Source organism: Pholcus phalangioides, unplaced genomic scaffold (genome assembly GCF_987345545.1).
Source record: "Pholcus phalangioides strain wild (caught in Gottingen) unplaced genomic scaffold, Ppha-v1.0 ptg000039l_1, whole genome shotgun sequence".
In the NCBI taxonomy this organism is placed as follows: Eukaryota; Metazoa; Arthropoda; class Arachnida; order Araneae; family Pholcidae; genus Pholcus; species Pholcus phalangioides.
Window position 1 is genome coordinate 4336398 of NW_028301625.1, and position 23864 is coordinate 4360261.

General features: G+C 35.7%; 1 protein-coding gene across 5 annotated transcripts in view; it reads left to right on the forward strand.

Moving 5' to 3' along the window:
- The window catches only part of Vha100-1 (V-type ATPase subunit a family protein Vha100-1), a 167005-nt gene that overhangs the window by 133318 nt on the left and 9823 nt on the right, over positions 1-23864 (forward strand). For 4 of the 5 annotated variants that reach the window (XM_089253437.1, XM_089253436.1, XM_089253438.1 and 1 more), the window contains 6 exons: positions 828-918; positions 1021-1139; positions 2502-2724; positions 3321-3425; positions 19163-19385; positions 23477-23648. In XM_089253437.1, the coding sequence (XP_089109563.1) occupies positions 828-918; positions 1021-1139; positions 2502-2724; positions 3321-3425; positions 19163-19385; positions 23477-23648 (933 nt within the window). Of the gene's footprint in view, positions 1-827; positions 919-1020; positions 1140-2501; positions 2725-3320; positions 3426-17628; positions 17782-19162; positions 19386-23476; positions 23649-23864 lie in introns of those variants that run through there. The other variant, XM_089253439.1, reaches the window with a different exon arrangement.

The following is a 23864-nucleotide window of genomic DNA, read 5'->3' on the forward strand; positions in this document are numbered from 1 at the left end:
TCCCATCGATAGATACCCTGATCAAGTTTATCGATAAAAAATTAGAAAAGTATGGGGCCAAAGACACTCCCCTGAGGGACTCTACTTTTGACACCTGCCCAATCAGAGAGTTCCCCATTCACCATAACCCATTGTGACCTATCTCTTAACCTCAATTCTATTTAATTCAGCAAGTTGCTCCTAATCCCAATTTCGTGTAAAAGCTTCAAGAGTTGACCATGTTGGACCCGATCAAATGCCTTCTGAAAATCAAGGTAAACAACAACATTTTTATTCTTACCCAAAGCCTCAGTCACATGATCATAGAAGCAAAGGAGGTTGGTTACACGTGACTTCCCCTTTCTAAACCAATGCTGATTATCTGACAATAAATTATTCTCATCTACCACCTCACCAATTGCTTTTTTTATAATTTCTGAAATTTCCAAAGTGAGGGAAATAAAGGCAATGGCTGTATTAAATGTTCTTGTTGGAGGGGAGCAGTTATCACAGCTCACAATCTGAGAAATTTTTTTTTGTTAAAAATAAGGCAGTTATTTGTGAAGGCTTTACAATTTCAAATGTAGCAGTTATAATGCAGATCAGGAAAATTTTAAAAAGCACTTGAAAAGTTTAAAATGGTACTCAGTTTTTGTTAATTAGAAATGGGTTTTTTTTTGTATTCAACTTTTTTGTTTATTAAATTACCCCTCACCACAATTATGCAGCATTAGGTTTATAAAAATAATAGAACTTTTTAATGGCTTCATCATTTTTCAGCACTGTGTGAAATAATGAGAGTTACATAACAAAGCATGGAATCACATATATTAATTCTTTCATTCAAGGTCGGAAAAAGGATTGGCAGAAGCATATCAACTTAATCCAACAAATAATACTGACTACTTTGGAGTGCCCTATCCATTTGGAGTTGATCCAGTATGCTTGATGAACATTTTTGTATCTAACGAATTATGATCAAATTTTTTGTCATGATAATTAATTTGATATGTAATCTTATTCTTGATATTTTTATTTCAGGCATGGCAGGTGTCATTCAACAAAATTTTGTTCTTGAACTCCTACAAAATGAAAGTGTCTGTTATACTTGGTGTTTCTCAAATGGTCTTTGGGGTTGTACTCAGCTTATGGAATCACAGGTTGATTTTAATAACTAATTCTAAAATATTATACAGTGAAACTCCTGTGTAATGATATTCCAAGCACTATGGAAAAGTATGGTAGACTCTCAACTATCTGGCCTAATTTTGCCGAAAGGCAGGCTAGATAACAAAAAAGCAGGGTTGACAAGAATCATAGACATGATTAACTAGACTGCTTATCCTGTTGTTTTTCCTCCTATTTTTTTTGAAGCATGCCCCATCCCATATGTGGTGAGTTGAATAACAAGAGCATGGTATCCATAACTTGGCGCTCTATCTTCATAATTGGCAACACATTCCTTGTAATGCATGAAGGGTGGAGAAAATGTAGATTTGTGTTATTCATGGCTTTATTTAAAACCAGAAATAAAGCACATTTTGTATGAAGAGATGGTATTTTTTCGGTCTGAAATATACTGAGAAATTGAATTTTCTGGATGTTAATGCTGAAACTGATATTTGGAAAGAAAAGTGATTGAAAAGCACATTTTATTGTGCAAAAGCACTAAGTATATAGTCCCTAACTTTCACTGATGAGATTCCTAACCAAAATTAGTGTATTAATTCTATTTTTGTTATAAATTTCTTGTTTTCCCTCTTATTTCATGGTTGATTCTCAGTCTCCACAATTTGTGGTAGTATCTTTTCTGCTCCTCTGTTGTTTCTCTTGTGTGTGCAATGTTATATTACAGTCAAATCAAAAGCATAAAACATTAACTCTTGTTAAAAAAATGATTATTAAAAAAGCTTGAGGAAGGCGGGAAGTCTGACTTCGCCAAGGAATATGCCTCCCGTGCAACCCCAGTTTCTTTACTCCAATGGAATAATACAGTTACCAACTATGATTGATTTTTTTTATTACAGGAAAGGAATGCACATATTCATTTTGCAAACTCTTCTGATATTCTAATTTTATGAAACAAAAGATAAACTCTGTTGGAATTTTGGATCACATCCAATGCACAAATGTTTTTATCATCGATATGTTCAAAAAAATCCTTGGGGAATACTAAAATGTATATTTTAGCCATAATGTAAAATTGGGCTTTCTAATATGAACTGTGTCAGCAAATTTTTAGTGCTCGTCTAATATTTTGAAACAAATGTATATACAGTAGTGTCTTTATATAACATTCTCTCTTCGACTAAACACAATTTTTACTGGAACTTACATTTTAGTTAATTTGCACTACATTGAAAATATATTATTCTGTAATAAATTTTTAATTGAAAAAAGCAGAAACTATACGGCCATATAGAAACACGACAATGTATATATTTCATTGGAACTTAGGTATGTTACAAAATTTAGAAAATTGGTATATGTATGTAATTATAAAATATCTTTTTATTTTTCAGATATTTCAAGAAGCCTTTGAATATTTATTGTGAATTCATTCCTCAGATTACTTTCTTGGTTTGTATATTTGGTTACTTGGTCATCTTGATATTTTCCAAATGGACCAATTATGATGCAACATCATCAGGATGTGCTCCAAGTTTGCTCATAATGCTAATCAATATGTTTCTCTTTAATTACCCAAGTGAACCATGCTATTTAAAGAACATTTATGCTGGTCAAGTAAGTTGAGTTTGTATATATACATATTTTTATATCATACAAAACCCTTCAAAAGTAACAAGACAAGGAAAGTGAGATTAGGAAAAAGAAATGCTCATTGTAAACCAATGAAGAATCCCAATGCAATGAAATTGATGAAATAAAATTTTTAGATCCATGAGATGAGAATTTAAAAAAATGAACTTAAAATTAGACAGATATAGCTACAGTTGATGTAGGATAAAGTGATGCGAAACAGAACAGAAATCTCATGTTTTAAAAAGTATTCAATATGCAAACAAAACAATACATGTAAAGTTTTGGGTGGGCATGCCTTTTTTTCCACTTTGTTCATAAAGTTTGTGCTTTAAAACTGTTCAAAATTTCTGTGAAAAGATATACAAGTTTATTGGTGAATTGAGTAAATAATGAATTCAGGAAATGAGCACTTTATATCTCAATGAAGTTTTGTCCATACACTTCAATGTTGTCCTTAAATCAATAATATCACTAAATTGGGCATTGTTTAAATTGTATTACTAAAGGTTTAATTAGTATTTGTTAAATTTTATTAATATTTTTAAAATTTTTAAAATTTTTTTATCATTGTTTTACAGCCCGGATTTCAAGGCTTTCTAGTTGTCATAGCAATGTTGTGTATTCCATGGATGTTACTGGCAAAACCATTCTTGTTATACAGACAGTCATTGATACCTGTTCAAGTAAGATGTTAATTTTTTCTCATTGTGTTTATTGGTTTTGAACTGTGAACAGAAAGGCTGCTTATTTGTTTTTTATATAGACAAAAAAAATTCTAAAACATTTCACTAAAAAAATTTAAACTTGAGTAATAATTATTATATTATAAAATACATATATAATATTTATAAAATTATTCTAATTTTATAAAATGTCCTTACACTCACTTTTATGAATTACTGTTTACAGTGACTTTTCAAGGGTTGATCAATTAAAAATTCATTCAAAAAATCTATATATACAAACACATACACATGAGAGTTCAATCGAAACATAGAGCTGGCAAAAACACAAATAGGTGACAAGGAATCCAAGATGTGACATGAATGAATGAGCACCAGAATTTCGCCGCTGGACTTATCCCGTTGCGAAATCTCTTCCAGCCCAACTTTGTAGAAAAGTCCAAAACACTTTATTTTGAGTCAAAAAGAAAAAAAATTTAACAAGCATATAAAATTTTTACAATATATTCCCCCCCCCCCCGGACAATTAGGTACTGTTGCGATTCACAGATTTTGTGGTGATAACAGACAAGATGGGGAGTGGGGAATTGGAGAAGAGTTCTGGGGTTTCGTTTAGAAGAATCCAAGATGTGGCAGTACTCCATGGTTTGGTGTTTTTGGAAACAGTACAAAATATGTATATATGATCAGTTGGAGCCAATGTTATCCAAAAATATAATTTTGAAGAGTAATTTCACTCCTATCCAAAATTTTAGGGGTATTTTTGTATAAAGAGGGGTATTTTTATTTCATTGGTGAGAAACAACTATTGAAAAAATTACCTAAAATTACAAAGATTATTTTCACTCAACGAAATTTAGAGGAGTAAAATTTAATTTTTTGATGTCTGAATCACGCATCTATTTGTGTATTGCTAAGCACAGGTTAGAGCCATGTGTCCGCTGAAAAAGAAAGGAATGTTAAAGCAATAGTGGAGTTAATAGGTGGACTCTCAAAGTCGGCTACTTCAGACTAGGAAGATCATTTCAACTGTGTGTGATGGTAGTGGACCTATGTAAATGGAGTAGTTACCTGTGTTGATACCATAACTACTGAACATTGTTACACCTTACAGAAATGCAAAGGGTCATCAAAAGCTGATGTTGGTAAAAGATCATTTCTGACTTCTCAAAAAAAAATTCCATACCTTCATTTAATTTCATGTAATATAGCCATTGCTTTAAAAGTCAATTTTTAGCTCCTGTGATTAATTCAAAAGCTACAGACTACCCAATAACCATTTTTTTCTGACATTTCAGAGACTAATGAATTTTTATTAACAAATTTTTTAATAGACTCAAAAAAATTAAATTTTTTTCTCCAAAAGAACAGGGTTGGAAAACCAACCCTGTCTCCAAACCACGTTGATTTAAACCAAGTAGTTTTTTTCAAAAAATCAAATAACAGTTGCCTAAATATAATTTTTTTCAGTGAAAAATATCATATTGGTTCATTATTAGCCAAAATGTTTCATTTTTACCCCATTTTATATCCTTGGGGTACATTCTGATGGTATATCTTTAAATGACATAAGATTTTATAAGTGGTTTTTTTTCAAAAAGTCTCATAAAAGTGGCCAGAATATATATATTTTTTTCATATGAAGTATCTTAGTTATTTAAAGTTATATATACGAGAGCCAAAATTTCTCATTCTTACAACATTTTCTAACCTTTGTCTACATTCTGATGCTCTATATCTTAAGCAAATTCATGAATAAGGATTGCATCACACATCTAAATGTAGTGGTATATTATCTCACAGGTTTCTTTTTCCCTTCACAAAGAAGCAGCAACAGTAGTGACACCATCATGCTAGGGGCACACAGATAGTCCTATAATCCAATAAAGACACCAGCTGTCCTTAAAGGACAAAGACTAGTGTACTAGTAGTTACATTAGGAACATTACCTCACATACATTTTCATTTTCTTTCCCATAAGAAGTAGCACATCTACTGTATATCTCCCAGTCTTAATATTCAATATAGTTGTTTCTTTTATACTTTCTCACACACTGTTAAGCCCAGTTAATCAAGGTTCTACTGTATAGTAGTAACAGATTTATGAAAAATAATCAGCTATATACAGGGTGATTATAATTTAAGTGTTGATTCCAAAACTATACAATGAGTATTGATCAGAATGACTTGAAAATTTGCATGGATACTCCTGAAGCAATTGAATTTTCTTTTGCAAAAGGAAAAAAAGTGCAAGTAGATGATGCTGTACTTGGCCAGCAGTATAATATTTTGTTCAACCACATCATTTCAGCACTTCCACAGCATCAGTGTGTGGATAGAACTTCTATCAAGATGCACATTGCAATACCAGCAAAGCAGCTGCTAAAGACCCATTTTGACAGGATGCAATTTAACCCTTGCAACTTCTGGCTGTGGGGGTACCTCAAAATGTTATAAACAGTGGTCACATTGCAAACTTTGGTGAATTGCAATCTCCAGCACATTCCCTATATGTTAGAAGTTCCTCAGGAATATTAACGGGGAGGGGGCATTTGGTTTAATGAAGCTGAATTGCAAGCACATCCACATCATGACCATGGCATACTCCGATTCTGTTGTTGAACAACAATTTTTGTGCTTTCAACCTCATAGCCAGAACAAGGTGGATAACATATTTAGCATTTCTTAAGTAAGTTGTAGCTATTTGTTCAATTACTTTGTTTTTTGTGATGTTTCCATGAATTATGAAATCGTGCAATACTATAATTAAGGTATCATTTTGCCATGACTGGCTATCGTTTCCATTCTGCGAGCAAATTTCCCACATGTTGGATTATGTCATTAATTTTACATTTGTAAGTATTTTTTCCCCTTTACCAAATAAAATTCCATTTCTTCAGGAATATTCATGTCGATTTTCAAGTCATTCTGACAATCGTTCTTTTTTTACAGTGTTTTGAAATCAGAACCTTAGTTATAATCACCCTGTATATCGTAAATCATTGCTAATTAATCTGCATTATTTATGCTTCATTAAATACATTATATTCACCTAATTTTTATTACTTTTTGCAAAATAGCTTCATAATTAAGCATACTAAAAGTAACTGGAGAAAAACCTTTATATATTATGTGATTAATAATAACATTGAAAGAATTTTCAAACACACAGTAATCCATTGAGTTAAGCAAAAAATAATTAAATTGCAAAAGTTGGTTTTTGTTAAAATGTAAGAAATATTTACTGATTAATTAGTATGGGAATAGTGTTAATTACGTTAATAACCATTTTAATATAGTTAATTATTAGAAGTTTGAATGATTTTTCAGAAATTTCATTGTTTTTAATGTTAACCAGTCAAGTGGCAATGACGAATATATGGGTCATAATGTTTCCAATCCTTGAGTGGTGATGACGACTATATGGGTCAAACTTTTTCCAATCCTTGAGTGGTGGTGACGAATATATGGGTCATGGAAGACCTGTTCCTTCCCCCTTGACCTATTGTACATTGACTGACACCTTCAACGCCTCCTAATCCTTCAAATGAATGAAGCGCTCGGTTGAACAGTACAATGAATTGGTTATAGACCGTCACAATAAATACCGTCTGTACAGAATAAGGTGTGGCTTTTTTACTGGTATCTTGAAAGTAAGAATGCTAGATTGTTAAAATGGAATTAGGGAGGGGTGGTACAGAGAAAGAGGGAGAGAAACTGTTTATCTTTCTAAGGAGGGGAACTGTTTTTTCCACACTTATATTCACAATGTGATGCTGTACGTCAAAATTTTTCTCAAAAATATTTTTTTATTTTATTTTAATTTTTCAGTGAAATCTCGATATAACGATATTCTCGAGACCATGAAAAATATCGTTGTAGAAGGGTTATTGCTATATCGAGAGGCAGCACTTCAATATTAGGCTATAGGCATTGCTAAATAAGACGAAAAAATATCGTTGTAGTAGGATTTATCCATAGCCCCCACAAGGGGTGGGCTGGCAAGGCTCCAGCCCTGGGGCCCGGGACGATTTTCATTATTTTTGTTTTTTAACGCTATAAATCCATCATAAAAGGGCCCGCGAAAGTCTGGTCGGGGAGGGGCCCGCAAAAGATTCCAGCCTAGGGGCCCTAGTCCAGGAAGTGGGGGCCATGGATTTATCGTTGTATCAGTGACATTGTAACGAGATTTCACTGTATATAAACACATAAACAAACGTATGCAATCCACTAAAATCCAACAAAAAGTTTATTGACTGGAAGATGAAATTAAAATTAAATTTTTTTCCAGAATTTATTTTTTTTTTTTTTAGAATTTATTTATTTCTTTTTAGAATTTATTCTAAGTTATATGGATATAAATTTAACTTGAGACTTGCATAATATTTCGTGCTATTTGTTAATTCACAATTGCTGTTTTAATTATAAATGTTTTAATTATATTTTACAAATTTTTTAAATACAGTGGGACCCCGCTACAACGATAAGCGATAAATCCTTCAACAATGATATTTTTCGAGTTTTGTGCGGAAATGTCACTACTCTAATGTTAAATTGATGCCTCTCGATATAACGATAACCAATATACAACGACATTTCTTTTTTAGTCTGCATAAATAAATATATATAAACGGGCAGGGCCGCAACTAGGGAGCAGGGGTGTAAGTCGATTGCGCAGAAGATAAACCGTTTATAGGTCGATTGCGCTCACCCCGATATCCAAACAACCCGATTTCCACACTCGGCGCAATTGACCTGTTGGGGGGAATACAAACACTCCCATTTTCGGCGCAATCGACCGAGCCCTGGGAGCAGGCGGGCCTCGTGCCCTGGGCGCTGGACCAGAGGGGGGAGCAAATTTCATTCTCAAACCTTACTTTCAACATTACAAGGGGGGGGGGGCAAAATGCGCACTTGCCCCGGGTGACCATGCATCTAGTTGCGACCATGCATAACAGTGGCGAAGCCCGAAATTGGACAGTTTGCCCAGCCAATGTCCAAATTTTGTGCTTTGACCGGCCCCATGTATCGATTCCTATGATTTAGGGTCATCACCACGTTGGCATAGTGTTTGGTGATAATTGTGACCATTTATAATTATAGCTAGCGACAGCAACTCTAACGATCAAAGAAATCGGTATATCGATATCTTAGAGATCGATATACCGATCAGAAAGGCTCAGAAAGACTTTTTTTCTCTTTTGAAAGCAATAATAGTCTGTGACTTGCACCCAACCAAGGGAACTAAATTTTATAAAGAAATAGCTCGTACGCGGTATACGTCAAAACCAAGACTTTCTTTATTTGAAAACGTATGTGATGTGGCCTTTTTGAAACATTGTGCTGCATGTTTAATTTGTCTTCGAAAGCAAAATCTACTGTATTATCCGACATCTTAATTTCCTCAATTTTTTCTTTTTTATGTGAAATTTGAAAGAAAGAATCATTGAGAGATGTCGGTTTGTCAAAAATAATATTGAAATTGACATGTTTTCTGAGCAGCGTCAAGGCATGAAACGATCCCCCCCCCCCCCAAATACAGAATGTTTCGTTGGCGTATGAAAAGGGGAGAAGGGGTTCAAGCTTTGGCCGAGATTACAGCGTTATTTTTCAGTATAAACTTCACTCCCCCCCCCCCCTTCAGAAGAAAAAAATTTGACCCCTCCCCATTCTTGAGAAAATCCTGAGAACGCCTATGTTGTATTTAGTATAATTTTGATACACAAAGCTACTCGATATATATATAGTAGTTTTCGTAATACATACCATGCATGCAAAAAAGAATGGGATGATTGTGGTCCGGATTTGATAATATAATTCCTTTTGTATAATTCTTTCATTCTCTTTGAATGATTCAAAAAAGAAACCAAAAATTGTTTGGTATTTATGCACTTACTAAAATAAAAGACACATTTTGTGCATGCTTATTTGGCAAAAATGATTTAAACGCAATACGGTTGACATATACAATCATATCAAGAAAAATAATAATCGGCACATATTTATTCATATGGAATGTTATTATATCATCAATTAAATTTTTAATCTTTATTTTAATCTATTCATTTTAAGAATGTTCAGATTACTGAAAAATGCGTATCGCTCGTGCAAAATGTGTTATTCGCTTAATCGTATCATTTTCCAAGCCGGTACGGATGTAATGAAATTCACTTATATTGAATACATTCGCTGTTTTTTCTAACTTCGTTATAAGCGGGTACAACTGTGTGTATGTATGCGGGTTTTTTTTTTGAATGTGTTTATAGAATCCTATGATAACACATGTAATTTATGCGAAGCGTAAAAATTCAATTATATGTGACCAACTGAATGTTACATTACATTGAGATAAACCCTGAAAAGCAGTTGTTATCGTTGATTCAATTAAAATGTTGACAAATATTCCATTTCTTTTGTTACCTTTTATTTTTTTTGGTCTGTATATCATCAAAGAAAGTAAATTTCATCAAAAGAAAAAAAAATTCTGTAAGATACATCGCGTTGCTGAACATGCCACCTATCGAAACGAGGCTCAAATAGGCTTTTAAAACGTTTGCGTTTATAATGTATCTTACATTATTAATGGCATGTATTAAATACATCATAATATTGCTTCCTTCCATATACACATAAAATCGATATATTTTATAATCAGTTAGTTTTTTATATGTGAAGTATAAATCATTTCGTGTTGTATAAATAGATTAAATAAAAACGAAGGTATTTTTTTCATATTCATTGCATATTTCAAATTTACTCATAAGATATAATATCGATATTTGTATAATTAAAATCATCGACTACTGTTATTTTCAACTTTCTAGGAAATTCAAAGTACACCATATATGTATATTTTTGTGCCTTATCACACATAATGTGTGTTGCTTTCATAAATTTCCTATACTGTTCAAAACTGTGCAGCCTTTTCTCTTGCGAAAAAGCTATTCGATTAAACTGAAAAGTATGCATTGGAAAAGTGCATCACACTTCTCGGATAAAATGTGCTAAGACACTTTAGTGATACCACAAAATGATAAGTCGCATGCAACGTCAGCGAAAGAGGAACGAAAAAATTGCAAGGAAGTGCGATTATAAAGTATTGTAACGCCATGAAACTCTACGTAGACTCAGAACGGGCTTAAATATTTTTTTAAATAAAAAAGAAAAGAAAAACTTTGTTGCGTAATCCCTAATACCCCGTTATAGTGTTGCTGTGCATTTAGAGAATATAAACGCTTCTTTTCGCCAATAAATTAGTGAGAAAAGTACAATATATATACAGTGAAACATCGATATAACGATAGTCTGCGGACTAAGAAAAAATATCGCTGTAGTGGGATTATCGCTATATCGAGAGGCAGCCGATTAACATTAGAGTATAGACATTTCCAAATAATACTTGAAAAATATCGTTGTATCAAGTGTCATTTTAGCGATGTTCCACAGCAATAGGAAAAATGAACTTCTAAATATGTCTATGACCACGACAGGGAGAAAAAAAAATGGCCAATACTGTAACAAAAGAACAGGTACTGAAGTTGAGTGTGTATTAGTAAAGAATAGGATCACTTTGGAATAGGTGTAGCCAACCTGTCACTTGGATGGACCCCACCAACCACGCCTTCTCTGTTGTCCTGCATGTTTGTTGGGGGGGATAGCACTACTTGAGATAAAGAAGCTTCGCCACTTTACAAGTATTTTTCTGTATAACCTCACACCGTTTTTCAAATAGAAATCGAAAAACCTTTCACCGCTCAACCGGTTAATACTATTTAAAACAAAAAAATCGGTTTAAACCAAAAAAACCCGGTTTTTTGGTTTTTTTAAAAAAAACGGGTTTTTTTACCAACCCTGCTCCAAGATAATATCTAATTTGTTAAACTTTAATTTGTATAGTTTTATTGTAATTAACTGGGGACAAATAAATTATGTTAATATATTTTTCATTTCTTTAAAAAAATCTTAGCTCCTTCAATAATATCTTCTGGTTTAAATTTAAAGCAAATGAAATTCTCTCTTTCAGTACACTCTCTCTCAGACACTTATCTTCTGATTCTCTATTCATAGGAGCAAGGATTTCATACCAATCCTTGCAAAGCGATTTCCTGGTAGAATGATTTTATTTTCCTCCCTATTGGACCACCACTCTGATCTGCCGCCATTTAACTGCCACATATTTTCACACCTGAATATGGAAGCTATGTCAGATTTGTGTTGGTGAAACTAAAGTGTTTGTGTGTGAGTGTGTGCAAAGCATTCAATGTGTTTTGTGTTCAGTAGGTGGTGCCATCTATCTAGGGCTGCAACTAGATACTTTCTCAAACGAGGCAAGCACACATTTTAGCACCCCGTGTAATGTAGAAGAAGCAGTTATAAAGGGTGAATTTGGCACCTCCTCTAGTCCAGAGCCGGGGGGGGGGGGACCCTATACTCACCTGCTCTAGTTGCACCCCCCACCCTAGTTGCAGCCCTGCATCTATCTGCCAATTTGGTAATGCATGGATTTGAAATCTAATGTTTGAAATCTATACATATTTGTGTTGTAGGTTTGTGTGATTGTCGTGGCAACAAGAGCTTTTTTCAAAGGAATAGCCAACTCAAAATTAGAAAACCTTAGAAAATCATATTTTTAGCTGATTACCACTACACACCGGTTCCACACCCGGTTTTTCACCAAAGGCAAAATCTGGGGGTATTGGGTCTCAAGCCCCCCATGCCCCAAGAAAATGGAAAATTAAAATATTGGAGAAAATAGTCTTTTATTCTTCAGACTAGGAAGATATCTATACTATATGGATACTACAGAGACTATACTATATATACTACAGACTATGTTATGTTAATTTAAAATTCTTTTTGAGCATTAGTGACCCACAATTTCTGTGGAAGAAATCCTTCTGCCCCTCCAAAAGTAGATTCTGCGTACACACCAGTGATTTTTGCGATGAGATGCTGTGACACTACCACATAGCAGCTAGGAGTTTTTAGATTCACATGTTTTTTGTTTTTTTTTCCTGAACTCTTTGGGAAAATGTTTTACATTTTGAACAGGCACTCTAAATCCTTTGAGATTTTTAAAAAAATGTACATTCGCGCACAATCTTGTAAGAACAAGGCAAATTTACTCCTCATATACCGCAGTCTTTGAATGCTGGCAGATAGCTGCAAAAGTACCATAATTTCCAATATGTAACTGGAGGGGAGAAAATCTGCATTAGAATAGAAACTCCAAAATTATACAAATACAACGCCACAACAGGCAAAATCCCCAACGAGGTGGCTGATAAAAAGAGGCCCATACAAATATGGATGTCATATATTTCAAAAAAAAAAAAAACAGCAACCCAATTAACACAAATTATAAACAGTATATACACATGATAAAATATTATACAATGCCCTTTATCGTATTTCTTTTTTAACGTGTCAATTGTGTTACAATTTACTACCTCCGGGGGTAAGTTATTCCATTTATTAACAACCCTATTAGAGAAAAATTCCCTGCGACACCATAACCTTGCATTGTCCCTCACCAATCGATACTGGTGTCCCCTTGTAAAAGCAGTCGATTGGCGGTGTACTAAAAGTTCATGGTCCATCCTATCCATCCCATTGAAAATTTTGAACACTTCGATCGTATCTCCTCGACATCTGCGTTCATCCAATGTAAACATATTCAAAAAATGAAGTCTCTCTTCATAACTCAAGCCCCGTGTGCCAATAAGGACACGCGTAGCTCTTTTCTGCACCCCTTCAACCAAGACTATGTCCCTCTGTAGGTATGGTCTCCAAAACCTTACAGCATACTCCAGTCCAGGACGAACTAAGCCTCGCAAAAGCGGAAGAATGACTTAAGAAGAATGCGAAGAGACCTATTTGAAAATGAGACCACACAAGCATTCTATTCGCTTTTTTGACCACCGCTGAACAATGTTCAGAAAACCTAAGTCGCTCGTCAATGAGAATTCCCAAATCTGTGACCCTAGTTGCATCCGGGATAGTGACACCATTCAATTTGTAAGAGAACCGTGGGTTGTTCAAACCTTAATGAGCGACCATTCACTTATCAACGCTAAACGTCATGCTCCATTCAATTGCCCATGCTGCAATCCTGTTTAAGTTTGTCTGGAGCAACTCCCTATCGCTTTGATTTTCGATTACCCTCAGTAGCTTCACATCATCTGCGAATTTGCTAGTTATCCCATCGATACCCTGATCGAGTTTATCGATAAAAAGTGAAAAAAGTATGGGGCCAAGGACACTTCCTTGCAGTGGCGTCGGAGCCGGGGGTGCTGTGGGTGCTCAAGCACCCATAGTGATTTGTGGCATGGATCCCAGCACCCCCAGAATTGATTCAGAAATTAAAATTTCCGATATAAAACTAAAGACGAGCACCCACAGTTTAGAAACACTTCCGACGCCCCTGCTTCCTTGAGGAACTCCGCTTGTGACGCCTGTCCAACCAGAGAATTCCACGTTCACCATAACTCGTTGTGACCTATCTCTTAACCACGATTCTATCCAATTCAGCAAGTTGCCCCCAATTCCAATCTCGTGTAAACACTTCAAGGGTTTACCATGTTGGACCCGATCGAATGCCTTCTGGAAATCAAGGTAAGCAACATCGACATTTTTGCTATTACCCAAAGCCTTTGTCACGTGATCATAGAAGCAAAAGAGGTTAGTTACACATGACTTCCCCTTCCTGTACCCATGCTGATTATCTGACAATACATTATTCTTGTCTATCCACTTCACAAACTGCTTTTTCATGATAATTTACAAAATTTTCGAGAGGGAGCTCGTCGAACTCATTGGACGATAATTTGACACAGCTTCTCTACTACCCTTCTTAAATATCGGGACAACGTTAGCAGGTTTCCAATCTCTTGGGACGATACCCTCAGCAAAACTAATCCTGTATATCTGTGCGACTGGCCCCAACAATTCATTAGCACATTCCCTGAGGACCCTGGGATAGATGTCATCTGGTCCTGGTGCTTTGCTTGCACATACATTTCTTAGAAGATTTAGGACCTCCACGTCTTCTACTTGAATATCGTTGAGGGCTTTATTACCCCATGCAACACCCGTATATTGAATATCATTATCTCCATTAAAAACCGAGGCGAAAAAGTAATTGAAAGCACTACACATGCCTACATTGCTCTCTACCCTAGAGCCTCCTATCAAGAGGGGGCCAACTGTCCCCTTACATCCATTATTGACGTATCAAAAAAATGATTTTGGGTCAGAGCCAATGTTATCTGCCAACCTAGATTCAACTTCCTTTTTACTATCCCTTATCGCTTTCTTCAACAGTCTTCTTTTATCAGTAAACAATGATAGGCCAACTGGTCCACTTTTATACTCTCTGAATGCTCTTTTCTTTTCAAGATCAAGGTTCCGCAAGCTATCCGTGAACCATAGAAGGTGCGATGTACAAACACGCTTTTTTCGAACAAAGGGTATGACGTCGTGCAAAACAGAGGACAGCTTCGTGCTAAATTCTTCCCATTGACTTACCACCCCTACTGATTCCAACCGGTCTTTGAAACTTCCGCTAACCATCCTCTCAAAACATCACATTTAGTTCTCCGAAAACAAGGAACCAGTCTTTTGTTATCAACCTTACCCGAGGAAAAGTTACAGTGAAATCTGATGATACGATGATCACTGGAAGAAAACTCGTCCCCCACCGTAACATGTTCAACAAGATCCTCAGAACTAGTAAGAACCAAATCCAAAATAGCAGTACCCCTCTAGTGGCTTCTGATACAAAAAATTGTTGAGCACCAACTTAAGAAAGTCTCTTTCATATTGATCTCCAGCTGAAAGGTTCTCCCAATAGATACCTGGGCAATTGAAATCCACTAGTATGACAACCCTCTTACGCTTACACATGTAAGAAATTTTATCATGAAATTTGGTGATGTAATTTTGATCCCTACTCAGTGGTTTGTAACAAACCCCAACAAGAAGATTACGACGTCTTATTTTCAAGCTCAACCCATATAGTTTCAATATCACTTCTCTGCATGTTACACTCTCTAGCATTCAAACATGATTTTACGTATATCAACACTCCACCTCTTTCCTATCCGATCAATTTCTTAAAAAAGTATCATATCCTGAGATGTGTAAGAAAGATTCATCCCCATCGTTTGCCCAAGATTATGTAATGGCTATAAGATCCAGGCCCTCCACAACCATCATAGTTTCTGAAAAATCTTTCTTATTACCCAACTAATTAATTAGCACACATTTTAATTTCCCCGGTGATTTAGTGTCATTTGAGAAGCTATCCAAGTCAGAGGTAGGTAATTCCCCGTCAATACTGTTGTGATTATCATTAACTAACCTGCATTCCCGACTACGTGGTCTGGGAGTAAAAATCCTGACCTAAGACTATCGTAAACCTCCCAGACCCCCCTCTTATTTAGATGGATCCCATCCGAACGAAGCCACCTATCGGTAAATGCGGAAGCTCCAAGAACGTGATCCCAAGTGAGGAGCAAATGTCCTTCAGGCCTCTATAGAATTGGTGGATCCTATTCCTATACCCCCTACTACCCCTTGGCAGCACTGGAATCACTGCCACATCTGAGCACCCTTTACAATTGAAACTATCAACTACTATACCCCTAGACCAGGGAACCTCCCGTGGCAAGCTCTACACAACACTAGTCGAGGTCGAGACATACTAACACTATTGCTAAAGCTAGATGATAATAATAATTAAAAATAGGAAAATGAAAAACGTTAACAGGAAATTAAAATAATGTAAAATACATTACTATGTGAAATAGACGTAAGAGATTGTACGAAAAAATTACGTAAAATAGAATGCTCAATACTAAATCACGAAGAATAAAATAAATATGTCTATAAACAATAGAACACACTCTAAATAAAGTATTAAGCTACAAAGTACAATTTTTACTTATTAGAATTAGCTAACTATCTCAAATCACACTAACACTACTACTATAGGCCCAAGTGGAAGAAAAAACAAAGTTATTGAGAGAACCTGGGGAAAAAGTATACACAGTTTGCTAACCCTACCGTGTAAAAAACCTACGAATTTATATCAGAGAAGTGAGAAAAAACAAACCTGGCAAAAATTCAATGAAAATGAAATGCGAACGAGAAAAAAAAAATTTAAGTCAATCGAAAATACACAACGAAAATTTAAAAAAATTGAGAGCAATATAGTAAAAAAGAACCACTTATCTTGCAATCCAACGTGTGCTAGAAAAAAAAAAGCACACCGCAGAATATGACCCAAAAATAAACAACACGCTAAGTAAAACTCACGAGAACGAAGAAAAACACAAAGAAAGACAAAAATTCTCTTTGAAAATTCTGTACAACTAAATATCTTCAACAACCCACATGTATATGAATACAGTATACAAAGTAGTAAAAACCACTTTTTCAAAGTCGCATGATTTTTTAATTTTTTCTCTCTATTTTTTTCATCTTGGAACTAGTGAAGAATGAGTCCTGGAGGACGCTGTAACGGATCAGGATGGCATCCTTCTCCGTTACTTCAAAAATTACTTTGTTATGTGGGAAAGTCATATGTTTAGGCCCTGGGACTGCTCAGCTACTGGAAACCATCCGGAAGTTCTGCTGGCGTACTGTCATGAGCCAGAAGTCCACTTCGTCCTACGGCCGTAGGGTGGGGTCTTGCAGTCGTTTGACGAGGACAGGACCAAGTTCGGGTGGCTGATGTCCCACAAAAATTTATTTCTCGTGTAACATACAATTATTTTGTGTGGGGGATTCTCCCGGGGGAGATATCACATTGGTCTTGTTGCATTCTCGTCTTCGCCGTGGTGGGGACCGTACATGCTTTTATCACGCTCCGCTCACCGACCAATAACAGAAGTTTTATCTGAAACCACTGCTGGGGATTACTGAAAGATTATCTGTCATGTCGGTGCGCCATTTTGTGTTTTTCTTTGTTCTCGTGAGTTTTACTTAGCATGTTTTTCATTTTTTGGTCATATTCTGCAGTGTTTTTTTTATTTTTCTAGCACATCGTTGGAGTTGCGAGATAAGTGTTTTTTTTTTATTTTGCTCTGTTATTTTAAGTGGTTTTTTTTATTTTGCTCTCAGTTATTTTAATTTTCGTTGTGTATTTTTGATCTTAATTTTTTTTCTCGCTCTCATTTCATTTTCATTGTATTTTTGCCAGGTTTGTGTTTCTCCTGCTTCTTTGATATAAATACGTGGGTTTTTTGGACGTTAGTGTTAGCAAACACTGTATACTTTTTCCCGGGTGTTCTCAATGTTTTGTACCCATTTGGGCCTATTGTTTTAGTGTTAGTGAATAGAGATAGTTAGCTAATTCCAGTAAGTATAAATTGTACTTTATAGCTTAATACTTTTTTTTAGAGAGAGTTGTATTCTTTATATACATATATATTTTCTTCATGATTTTGTGTTGAGCATTCTATTTTACGTTACTTTAATTTCCTGTTAACATTTTTCATTTTCCTTTTTAATTGTTATCTAGTTTTAGCAATAGTGTTAGTATACCTCGACTAGTGTTGTGTGGAGCATGTGACGGGAGGTTTCCCTGATCTAGGGGTATAGTAGCTGGTAGTTTCAATTGTAAAGGGTGCTTGGATGGGGCAAGGTTGGAACTCGAGGTCGAAGTGTTACGGGAAAAAGTGAGGGTCCGATTATATAACAGAGCCACTTGTCGTCGAGCCACATGTTGATGGAGAAGCAATCTCCACGAACAACGACAGTTTAAAGGGTGAATGGGTGGTCGTGGATAAGGTAGAGGGGGATAGTGGGATATATATATATACGGGGAATAAAAATAATCAATTCAATTTAGGCTTGAAGGACATTTGCTCCTCACTTGGAATCACGTTCTTGGAGCTTCCCACATTTCCCGATAGGTGGCTTTGTTCGGATGGGATCCATCTAAATAGGAGGGGTTCTGGGAGGTTTACGATAGTTTTAGGTCAGGTTTTTTACTCCCAGACCTAGTAGTCGGGAATACGGGTTAGTTAATGATAATCACAGTACTGACGGGAATTACCCACCTCTGACTTCGATGGCTTCTTGATTGACAACCACCGGGCAAATTAAAATGTTTGCTAATTAATGCCAGGAGCTTGGGTAATAAAGATTTTTTAGAAACTATGATGGTTGCAGAGGGCCTGGATCTTATAGCCATTATATATATCTTATAGCCCTGAATCTTGGGCAAACGATGGGATGAATCTTACACATCTCAGGATACAATGCTTTTTTGAGAAATAGATTTGATAGGAGAGGTGTGGAGTGTTGATATATGTTAAATCATGTTTGAAGGCCAGAGAGTGTAACGTGCAGAGAAGTGATATTGAAACTATATGGATTGAGCTTGAAAACAAAAAACATCATAAACTTATTGTTGGGATTTGTTACAATACAATAAAAATACAACGCCACAACAGGCAAACTGCCCAACGAGGTGGCTGACTTAAGAACATCATGGATCCTCGAGCCATTTTTTGGAGGCCCTACCTACTACTGCTAAAAGTGTGTATAGTTTTTTTAAATATCGGCAAAATTTGCTGAATTTTTGAATCTCATCACTTGAAATATATGTAGGCATGTGCTATTAAATGTACATAAAGCAGTGAGTGCTGTATTGTTTTTTTTTTAATTTACTGACTATTGTGAGTCGAACACTTTTTTAAATAGTGTACTCTGTTTCTGTTCCATATCAGAAGCCTACACAAAGCAAAAACACTGAAGATGGTAATGCTATTGGTGATTCTGACATGGCTGCTAAAGATATTCAACAAGTATTACCGGAAGAAATTCCAGAAAAATTTGATTTTGCTGATATTTTCATTAATCAGTCTATTCATACAATTGAGTATTGTCTTGGATCAATATCTCACACAGCTTCATATTTGCGGTTGTGGGCATTGAGCTTGGCTCATGCACGTAAGTTTTTAATTGGCCTATATATTTAAATTTTTAAATCTTATTTACAATCAGAATTTTGTTGGAAATGTGTGATCAAGAGTTGGTGCAGTGTGATACATAATGTTTCAAATAAATATTTAGCTGTAATATCATGGAATTCTCGTTAAGCGCCATTATAATTGAAAATTTCAGTTTTATATATATATATACATTCATTGCCATAAAAATTTGCGTATCAAGAAAGAGTTTCCGAATGGAAATTTTTTTTTATATATGTGAGTACAACGTTGATGTAAGTGAGTGATTACATAATTGAAGCAAAAGAATCATTTATTGTGGGAAAAACTACAAATGAATGCAGGTTCTAGTACTCTATTGGACTGCCTCTAGCTTAAATACACTGTGATACGCAGGTGGGCATTGAGGCATACAGGTCCCTTATGGTGTCCTACATCGTCTCATTCCACAATTGCTGTAAGTGCGTCTCTAGTTCAATCAGATGCCTAGACTGCCCAACTTGCCATCCCAAGTGATCCCAGATGTGCTCAATTGGTGACAAATCTGGAATCGGGCAGACTAAGGAAGGGTGTTACTGTGATGATGGCATTCCTGTGACACTCTTGCCATGTGTGGTCGAGCATTGTCCTGTTGAAAAATGCCTCCTGTGGAGCCCTGCCATGAGTGTCAACACATGTGGCTGAAGGATGTCACAAACGTACTGCTGGGCTGTCATGGTACCATGGATGAATATTAGAGCTGACTGGGTGCCATATGCAATGGCACCTCATACCATCACACCAGCTGTGTGAGCGATGTGTCCACTGTATAGTGAAGGCAGGATTGAGGCGTTTGCCACAGAACCTCCACACACATACACGGTTATCATTACTGCCCAAATTGAATCTCAATTCATCGCTGCAGACTACCTGGTTCCGTTCGATTGTGGTCCAATCCCATCGAACTCAACACTACTCCAAATGGAGGTGACAGTGATTGGGTGTCATTGGTAGCACATGCATGTAATGGGTGCAGTGATACCAAATGTTCTTCAGCAAGGTGCCTTGTGTGCTTATCAAGTGATGTAACAGTCTTGGTCTGCCGAGGGCATCCTGAGCCTGGTCGCCATGCATGTGACCTCTCTCATATCCACTGGTTCCAACACCACTTCACAGTAAAGTCAGATTGTCCTAAGTGGCAGGCTACTTGCCGAGTTGACCACCCAGCTTACATCATCCTGATGATTCTTCCCCTCTTGAACTCTGACAGCTGATAATATTGTTTTTGATGGTGGTGTAATGGCATCCCTATATGAAAAGCATCCCTCTGGAAAAGATTAAGTATAGTCCTCAGATCATGAGAAGAGTTACGGGAACGCCCCTCTCTGGAGAGGATCCATTTTGGTGCAGGGAAGGATAAAAATTATCCTGGGTTGCCAGTAAAGGCTGTCTTGGCGCAAATTGGTTCTCTCTGTATGTGGGTATTCTTCACGCTTGAGTGAGCTGCGCTTTGTGTTGGCATTTGTTAAAATATGTACTCGAAAATTGTTATAAATTTTGGAAGAGTAAATTAAATTTTTTAATTTAAAAAATTTGAATTTTTATTAAATTTAATATTTTGAACTAAAATGTTTAATACAGAAAAAAATTTAAAGGAAGTAGTGATAATATATTAATAAAGGGAGTAAAATTAAATTAATAATTAAATTACTAAAATAATAAAATAAATTAACTGTTAAATTACTTTAAATTAATAATTTAATACAAAGGGAGTATTATTAATTTAATAATAATTTATTGCTACTGTAAATTATATGGAATTTTTTTCGGTTTAATACCGCAGCAAGAGAATGCCACTTGCTAGCAATTAGCCATCCTTCTTTTGTTTACCTTCTCTTATTGCCATATCGTCTTTTTTCCTTTTTCCACAGAAGCTACTCATAAAGGCTTTTCAAACAGGTGACAAATGCAGTAGTGACTAATAAAAAGATTGAACATGCATGCTTGTCAAGTTTGCAGTTATGTATGTAGCCACCTTAAGGGCATACCTGACAGGGATCCAGCCCTGGGTGATTCTAATCATTTTTTACAACTATAAATTCACTTTAGAGTGACCTGTCGAAGATTCCAGCCCGAGAGCCCGGCTGCAAGACGTGGGGGGGGGGGCGGCAATGCTTAACGCCATCCGAAGCATGGCTCTCTCATGCTACAGCAGGCATCCTGGCTGGGATCTCTCACTGAATTTACAGTGGGAAAAAAAAATTATAAGAATTCTTCTGGGTTGGATTTTGTCAGCCCTATCCTTCCGGGGGCCATGGTCGAAGATGTTTTATACGTGCAGTGTTGGGCTTCAGCATGGAACTGATTATTGAAAAAAAGGCTGGAGTTTTCAATCCCTTATGCGGAATAAAAAATATATATTTTTGTATTAAAATAATGTGTTGTAAGTGCTCAAGCAGCAGGGCCGTCTTAAGAGCATCACGGGCCAAGTGATTTTTCTGAGGCCCTACCACATAAATCCTGGAAAATTACGACCAGATTTTATTTTTGTGAATCTAATGCGACAATGTCTTAAGACGGCACTGTTGAACAGCCGGTGTTTACATAACAAAAACACTGCGATGACGACGTTATTGACAGCACTACCGTGGCGCTTTTAGTTAAATTTCTAGGTGGCCAAAATAGTGTCAAAGATGCCAAACGGGAAAGTGCTGTTGATAATGCGCTATTATTGATGGGCAGTTGCTTTACCTAAAAGAAAATAATAGAATCGTCTGACGTGACATAGGCGATGTTCTTCTCGTGATCGGTGGACTATATAGGCAAAATTCCTCTTCGTATCTTTTTTATATGCCAAGGAGAACGAAGTTCAATGCCCTCTGGTGGCATTAAAAATTGTGCAATCAATGCTAATAATTTGCATATCTGCCAGACATGCATCTTCATGCCAAGTTTCGTTACGATCTGACAATTACTTCTTGGCGTGCAAATTTTTATGGCAATGAGTGTATTTTGGGGACAGCATCTCAATCACTGAACCGTTTAAACTTTGTTAGTTGGCACCGAAATCAGTGTATCTATTAATGTTCTATATACCTGTTCTTAGTCTTAACTCTTACCTTCCCCACTCCCTTCATGGTGGGGGAAGAACAAAATGACTGCTTCCATCAGTTGTTAAAATAAATTTTTGGAAATACAAATTGTGAGTGACTTCAATAGCTTGACATGCCAAAGGAAATAGATAAACGTCTTGACATGAGTGGATGTTAAGTTAAGGAGGTTTTATGTACACCTTGTATGCCAAAACTTCTAGTCATGTAAATGTGGCTCTGAAAAGTCATTTACCAAAAGTTGTGTAGTTTTAAATATAATGTAATGTTTATGTAGTTTTAAATGTAATATTAATTGAGATATTTGAGTTTGAAGTTTTCAGCATTTATCACCAATGACTTTAGGAGAACACGAAGAGACCTTTTTTTTAATTCAATAAATTGAATTAAAAAATGTTGAAATTATGTAATTGCTGAAAAATATAATTGCTATTTATTGTGAATGAAGAAAATAATATGGTTGAATCCATTCTATTTGTTTACTTCCCATAAAAAAACCCAACTTTTTAGCCAATGAAAACTTGCCAACACAGTGATAAGTTGACATAACATAGAGCTTTTATATATTTAATATCTAATAAATATTCCATCTAAAAATAAGAATTTTTCTCAAATAATTGAAATGTAGATCCCGCTCTGAAAAATCATTTGAAGTGTTTTGGCACACTGGGACTGCATAAAAAGTTGATTTATTTTTCTTATGTATACAACCCCTGGATCAAACGTTGAGATTTCAAGTAACTGCATGTCATATATGAAAACTTTGTAACTGAAAGTATGTTTCCAAAGTAAATGGTTGCACAAAGATATCTGTTGTGCAAACGATTTGGGACAGCCTGTATTTCCAATTATTTGCGTAGACCAATTGTTAAGATCAGTTATGCATCTCATGTATCATTCTTCTAAATATAAATGATCTAATGATTTGGTCCACATGGCTCGTCCCATACATTTTATATACCACATTTGTTATAGTTTTTTCCCTCCCCCCCCCCCCCAACAGAATTATCTGAAGTTTTGTGGACAATGGTTATGCGCATAGGAATAGCAAGTACTGGAATGAAAGGGGGAATAGTTCTCTACATTGTGTTTGCTGCATGGGGGTGCCTCACTATAAGTGTTTTACTTGTGATGGAAGGACTTTCTGCTTTCTTACATGCTCTTCGTTTGCATTGGTAAGTTGATCACTTTCTATATCTTTCATTTTCACTTTCATTAGTTTGCATAGAAAAGTAGCAACCAAAAACCAATGAAACAAACAAAATTTAATTAGAAAAACGTGCTTTCTTAACACTAAAATGATGTGAAAATGTTTTCTATGATCACTTGACTGAGGCTTTTGGAAATGACAAAAATGTTGACATAGTTTATCTTGATTTCCAGAAGGCATT